General features: G+C 43.3%; 1 protein-coding gene across 1 annotated transcript in view; it reads left to right on the top strand.

The window, feature by feature from the left end:
* Nucleotides 1-3,114, top strand: part of LOC104947396 (protein Wnt-5b-like) — a gene marked incomplete at its 3' end in the record, with an annotated part of 3,311 nt that extends 197 nt beyond the window's left edge. Inside the window, exons 2-4 of the mRNA XM_010773396.1 lie at nt 1,309-1,585; nt 2,691-2,778; nt 2,955-3,114. Of these exons, the coding sequence (XP_010771698.1) occupies nt 1,309-1,585; nt 2,691-2,778; nt 2,955-3,114 (525 nt within the window). The remainder of the gene's footprint in view (nt 1-1,308; nt 1,586-2,690; nt 2,779-2,954) is intronic.
* Nucleotides 3,115-7,282: the final 4,168 nt, after the last annotated feature.

Raw genomic sequence — 7,282 nt, 5'->3', positions numbered from 1 at the left:
GATTATTGAAGTTGATGACTTTTCTATTAGTCAACCTAAAACATTCCTTAAACTAATAGCCCTCCGTTTTTTATGAATGCTTTCAAAACGACATTTTGTTAGGACCCCCCAGACCCCCTCTGTGGTGAGGTGTGTGTGTGTGTGTGTGTGTGTGTGTGTGTGTGTGTGTGTGTGTGTGTGGTGGTGTGGGTGTGTGTGGTGTGTGGGGGGGGGGGGGTGTGTGTGTGTGGTGTTTGTGTGTGTGTGTGTTCGTCGCGTATAATTGTGGTGTCGTATGTGAGAGAGTCGGGTTATGTGTGTTATGCGTCTTTTTTCCGCCGACCAGAGAGGGGATTAGACCGATTTTTGAAGCACTCAACCTTATACTTCAAGACAGAATGATTCCACCTTGAGCTGATGGAAGGAATTTGGACGCACGTGAACTTTTTGTGAGGTCGGCTTTTGTAAAGAGTCAAATCCAACCTCGCTCATATAGGTTTTTTTCTTACCCTATACTTACACCTTCTGCTTGTCCATATGTTTACCCAAATTAGTGATGCATGGGTATTATAATACACAAGTTTAACTTCTTAATTAAAGGAGCGGTGATCCATGTGGACATTAAACGATCCCCGGGTCCAGACAGAAATCCATTAAAGGCTTGTTTAGTGTTTCGGCGAAGTAATGAGGAAGAGCTTACCCAAAAAACATCAATTAATGTTTGCTCTTATTCTTATTTAAAACCTCTGAATGCCAACATCCAGGTGTTTCCCAGGTCTCTGCTCTCCATTTTGACTGCTGTCCATGACCATTTGGTGTCGCCGCTCACATAAATGCACCCCGATGCGCGCGCAATGTATAACCAGGGGAGGAGAGGGCGGGGGGGGTTAGGGTGAAGTGGGGGTGAGAAGAGGAGGAGTTTAGAGAGAGAGAGAGAGAGAGAGAGAGAGAGAGAGATGTGGAGTGGTGGTGAGGGGACAGGAAGGGAAAGGAACAGTCGCTTTGCTGCTCAATTAGCGTTTTAATCTCCTTCTTAATCTTTCCTCAAGACAACAAGAGGATCACACTTTTCACATTGTAGCTTTGTGTATTTATCTCCAAATACGGGGGAGGAAATACATTTCTCACACTTTGCGTAAAACCTAAATGATACCAAAACCATTTTACGCACGCCTTTGGATTGGAGACACTGGATTTTAAACAAGCAGAGCCTGGCCTTTTGGGGAAATGCTGCTGTAATTTCAGACCAACTTTCATCCCTGAGGATTACAAATCTGCCCTTTTTAAATTAGTTTTAGCCAGCCCCTTTCAGGTTTTTTTTTTGTATAGTTCTAAACACTACATCGGGAGGAAAGGTGCAGACCAGTGGACTGTCCTCGCAGCGCCACACGCTGTCCCGAGCAGGACGGACCCCTCCTGACTGTCTGCCCATGTCTCAACAGCAGAACTCTTTCCCCCGCAGCGGCTGTGTGGCGGTGATGCGGCGGACCATGGACACCAGGCCGGTCCGGAGGAGGCGCACCGGCGCCCTGCGGCATCTGCTTCTGGCCGCTGCCTTCCTGGCGTGCAGCTCCCAACTGCTGGTGGTGGATGCCAACTCATGGTGGTGAGTTACTGAAAGATAAATACATTGTTATGTTTGAGCACTGATGACATCCATTTAGTAGTAGTAGAACTTTGACAGATTTTTAGAACATGTTTTTTTGCTGTTGAATATGTTCCCTTAATTTGTTTAAGAAGGAGAAGAGGAACCTTCCCCAAGGGGAATTTCAGGTGTTCACCCAGTATTCATTACACACAGTATACAAAATACACATGCAGGACAGGACCTAAACACAGTGGGTCTGAATACATTTACATAGACACATATACAACACATCCCTTGTTCTGATATACAGAGGGATGTCTGTTTTGTTATGCCCAAATGACACAAGCTTCATTTAAAAAAATGTTTTCTCCTCAATCTTTTTCTCTTGGATGCCGTTGCTAAGAACACAAATGGCCAAGAAATGTGAACTATAGACTTTTTGTTTTCTCTTGTGTCTGTGTGTGTGTTTTGGGGGTGATGCCCCAGTCCTGTAGAGCCCTATGGAACAAATGTGAGGGCTCTGTCACAATATTTACCCTGCTGAGCCCCAAATGGCCCGCATGGCGGCCTGCTGCTGCTGCTGTGCTGCTGCTGTGCTGCTGTGCTACAGGAGCCTCAATTAGCCACACTTGTTCTTGACTTACAGGGCAACTCTGCAACTATGCTGTTAGGTTGGCTTTGTGGTAATGTAGAGGAGGGGGTGTGCAGGTTAGAGCAGGACTGGGTTCACCTTCCTGTCAGTTTATGTAGAATCAGAATAGCCTTTCAATGGGAGGGTCACGAGTCAGTCATATTCTCTGCATGAGGGAACAAATTGTGACTTAGTTTTAAACCAAAATGATTCAAAATGTATGATTAGGCTGCAACTGTTTGGGTGAAATGGACAGGAAAGGAGAAAGGAGGGGAGTGCCTGCAGAGATGAACACCAGCAGTCTATTTATCTTCCCTTTATAGGCCAGTCGTACTAATAAACTTGTGTCTGAACTTTGTCCTCTGCAGCGCCGACCTCCTTCCAGGGAGAGTCGTACATCACAGAGATTCTGTCTCTGCCACTTATCTCTGATGGTAACAGATAGAGTTTATTGGTTCAATGTTAGACTCACTATGGCTCTCTGTCTCTCAGGTCACTAGCTCTGACCCCCATCCAGCGGCCCGAGATGTACATCATCGGAGCGCAGCCTCTGTGCAGCCAGCTGTCCGGTCTCTCCCAGGTGAGTGTCTTTAGATATACTTTTATGCATTTGTTGCAAACCTACCTCCAAGAGCTCAGTTTCTGGCTGTACAACATCAACTTCAACACAGACTAACCCCTGATCTGAGTCCTAAGAATATCCTCACAGAGACCGCTGAAGCATGGAACCATTAACTAATCTCTGCTAATCTGCAGGGCCAGAGGAAGCTGTGCCAGCTGTACCAGGACCACATGGTCCACATCGGAGACGGAGCCAAGACCGGCATCAAGGAGTGCCAGTTCCAGTTCAGACAGAGGAGGTGGAACTGCAGCACGGTGGACAACACGTCGGTGTTCGGACGCGTCATGCAGATCGGTGAGTCTGATCAGCATAAGGAGAACTGATTGTTGTTGTCTAATGTCTTTAAATACCTCTCAGTCAAATCTAAGGGTGATGACAGATTTAATTCTGTGTTTTGTTTTATTTCTGCCTCCATATGTATGATTGTGCATTATAACGTCAGATTAGCAATTAGAAAAAGACGTGATTTCCTCAAGCATGCAAAATCCCAGATGTTACATCCAGCATCAGGACAGCAGGAACTGAACCAGCTGTGTTGTGTCTTTGAAAGATAAAATAATCTGTACAAATTAAATTTGACAACAACAGCTTTATACTGAAAACCAACAGAGTTCATTTCTTTCTCAAATATGTTGTTTAGGCTTTTTCTTTCTTAGATGCAGTACGTAATGCAGCAGTTTATTGTTTCACCCTGATTGGACTGTTATTATGATTATAACACAACAGGTGTTTGGACAGGTCATGCAGATCAGGATGTTAAATGTCTGACAGAAAACAGGAGGTTATCTGAGGTCGCTCAAGTAACAGTCTGAAATAATATTAGACTGCATGTCACTGTTTGGACAGGAATATGAGCTAAACAGTAGCCTCACATTGAAACAAGCCCAATAAATACACCGGTGATATAACATTACTGTGATAGAGAGTTATTATGTTCCTTTGTGCAATTACTACAAGATGTAAGGCCAACATGAGGTATAAACATACACTATTATGCAAGTGTTTTACATATAGACAGAACAGTATTTGAAGTAGGCTGCAAGAATTGGTCGACTAATTGATCGCTAAGTCGAAATAAAAACAATCTAAAAAGTTTAAAGATGTATTAGGCACGTAAATCGTTGTACCCATAACATTACAAAAAACGTTCCCCTTAATAATACAGAGGGAATCCTGTGATTGGATAAAGCGCAAAAGCTTTTGCCCCGTTTCCTTTGCGCACGCCCAGGGCCGTCCCTGGCCATCTGTTTCGCGAGCCTCGTCGACGGGGGGTGGGGGCGGGGGGGGTGCTAGTGGAGCCTCACCACACTAATTGCGCCGCATAAGCGCATAGGTGCGCCGCATTTGCGGCTCAGTTGAGGCTCCCTCCGCAAGATGAGGCCCCCTCCGCGAGGTGAGGCCCCACGCAGTCGGCGTGATCTGCCTGTAGGGAGGGGCGGCCCTCCGCACGCGCAACAATAACTTCCTCAGTCCAGTTAAAGCGGGTACGCGGACAGAGGCACATAAACTGCACAATTAAGAGCGCAAAGCCCGTGGAGTGTCCAGGCAGAGGTTCAGTAAACACGCAGCAGCAGATCAGACCCGGGATCAGTCTCATGTGCGTCTAATTCCCAGCAGGCGTTGTGGGAAAGCTCTCATCAACATGTAGGTGTGAGATCCGCTGCGGGAGTCCGCGAGGTGTCCGGCCTCAGACTCTCTGCTGTCGGCCGGCCTCTCTATTGACAGTCCGTCTATCTCCAGCTTTATATGGAGGTGTGAGGCGGTCCATTGTCCCGCGACTGCTCTTTTGAAATGCGCTGATGAGCTGACACCGAGCCGGCAGATCCGGACCCGCTATTTGAAGTCTGGGCCCCGCAGCCCATAAACCCTCTGCCGCTCCTGACTCTTTATCCGCTGCATAATGTGAGAGGGACCTGAGAGGGATCCTCTGCTCCTAAAAGCTGAATGGAAGCTCTGCATGCATACCTGCCTGTCTGCCTGGTGTTTATTCCAGGCTACAGGCATCCCATAGTATATTAACGAGCGATACTAGAGGCTGCAAATAACACAGGAAAAGCAACAACACTGGAAAAAGAACTCAGATTGCATACTTAAGTGAAAGCAGCAATAATACATTAGACGTGGTCTGTTTCAAGTATGTGTTGCATTTAAATGTTACTTAAGTAAAAGCCTACAAACTTTTAGGTATCAAAATATACTAAAAGTAGCCTACCAAAAGTAGAAGAAATGGCCCATTTCAGAATTATATATAATGAATTACTTATTACTTGTGATTGTTGATGCATTAATGTGTTCATATCAGCTGGTGAATGTGAAACCTTTAATTACTTTATATATAGTGCTGCTGGATATCAGGACATATGATATCATTATGTTCCATAGTTTATTTGTTAGTTTATATATATTCATTGTTTGCTAATAATCTAAAGTAACTAAAGCTGTCAACATGGAAATACTCAAGTAAATACAAGCACCTAAGAATGTCAATAGAGTATTAGAGCATTTTTTTTACATTGATTATTTATTTATTTTAAAGGGACAGAGCACATTAGTGGGGAAACAACTGTATGCGAGCCAGAAATAGCATTAACAGATACTTTTGATAATTTTGAAAACAACATCATTATAATCTTATTGAGGTAAACACACCAATACAAATGTGCAATAACAAGAATTTTAAAACATTACAAAACAAACACAGGTTAGTATTCAAAATGATCTGGTTTCTGTAGCAACACAAGTTGTGACTGTGTTATACAGAGAAATGCCCCCCCATAATATCCAGTAAAACCTCTCTGTGGTCTTTGGTCTCTGAGGCTCTCTGTCAGCCCTGACTGGTCTTTGTGTGTTGGAAGGGTTTGTGTATTAATGCAGAGAATAGACATGCAGGGTGTGTATTCCACAGTGTGAGCGGACGGGCAGAAAACATTAATACTGAGGTGTACTGAGCCATCATCAAAGAGTAACAGCAGAGAGATGTTCCTTTCTTTGTTTAAAACAGATTTAGTCGGGAACCATCTTTGTGTTTCGATGTTAATGATGTGTTAACCTGCAGGTCTTTGCAGTGCAGTACATCACAGCTAGAGCTTCTGTTTCCTCTGATGTATCCAGGATCCTCTTAAAGGGTCATTTCTCTTTTAGGGGACAATTCCTTTCCTCTAGTGTGGCCCATGCAGATAGTTGATTCATTTGTACAGGGTTTGAAATGTCCGTCCGCCTTAACCCTTATACAATGTAGACTACCTTTACTGTGGGTGCTTTCTGGATTGAAGAATAACTTTTAGCTGCAACAATCCTTCCCCAAAATGTTGACTTTTGACTTTTACTAGTCCGCAAATTCCCATGCAACAATATTTATAGAGACTGTTTATTAGATAGAAAATAGTGGCCAATGTTAACTGCTTACACACAGGGTCAGGGACATTGTTTCTGGAAAGACACGTTGCTAAATATTAAAACAAAAAATTCCTTTGCTGTGAGTGCCACAATTAAAATCCAGAAATGAGCAAGACACATAAAAGCCAAAGTATTTGAGAGCCAGATGCCAGCACTAGAAGCGAGGGAGACAATATTGTTGGTCATCTGTGCTATCCTTTATCCCTTATCCTTAACAAACCAGGCAGGTGTATGTTTACCTGATCAGATGCTCTCATGTATTTTGGATCACTGGGCTGCTGCTGTTTGAAGTGGCTGAGTTTAACCAGGTACACAGTGAGGGCTTGAAATCACTTCCATTGTCTATTGTTAGGTGGAGTGGGGTGTAGGGTGTGGGGCTGTTTGCTGTGTGTGGGGGGGAGGGGGTAACCTGAGCAGTTACCCATGATTCCTGTCAGTGAACACGACATTCACTACAGCCAAAACAGCAATAAACATGATGAGCACTTACCTAATCTCAGAGGCGAGAAGTACTCAGATCTTGTACTTAAGTAAAAGTAGAAGTACCAGAGTGTAAGAATACTCTGTTACAAGTAAAAGTCCTGCATTCAAAATGTGACTAAAGTAAAAGTGCAAAAGTATTGGCATTCAAATATACTTAAAGTACCGAAAGTAAAAGTACTCATTATGCAGATTGGTCCATTTCAGAATGACATATATGATATGTTTGGATTCAAATTAATTTGATATAAATGTGTTTATCAAAGTTGTTCAAGGTGAAACAAACACAGCAGGGTAGCTTGTGAATTTACTCCAGGTGTAACTAAAGTCTGATTTAAGAGTTGATATTATAAATATTTCACATCATTAATCCAAATCTGTAGAGTAACTAGAGGTATACATGTACTGGAGTAGAAGTACAAAGTAACAAAACATGTAAATGCTGTAAATGTAATAAATACTCAAGTAAAGTGTCAAAAAATTGTACTTAGGTACAGTACTTTAGTAAATGTACTTAGTTACTTTATTTACCTTATTGGTTCAGTATCAGTGTATATCTTAGAGTAATCTAATGACCCCCCCCCCC

This window comes from Notothenia coriiceps, unplaced genomic scaffold, assembly GCF_000735185.1.
Source record: "Notothenia coriiceps isolate Sejong01 unplaced genomic scaffold, NC01 NC01_scaffold00012553, whole genome shotgun sequence".
In the NCBI taxonomy this organism is placed as follows: Eukaryota; Metazoa; Chordata; class Actinopteri; order Perciformes; family Nototheniidae; genus Notothenia; species Notothenia coriiceps.
This window is presented reverse-complemented; position numbering and strand designations above follow the sequence as displayed.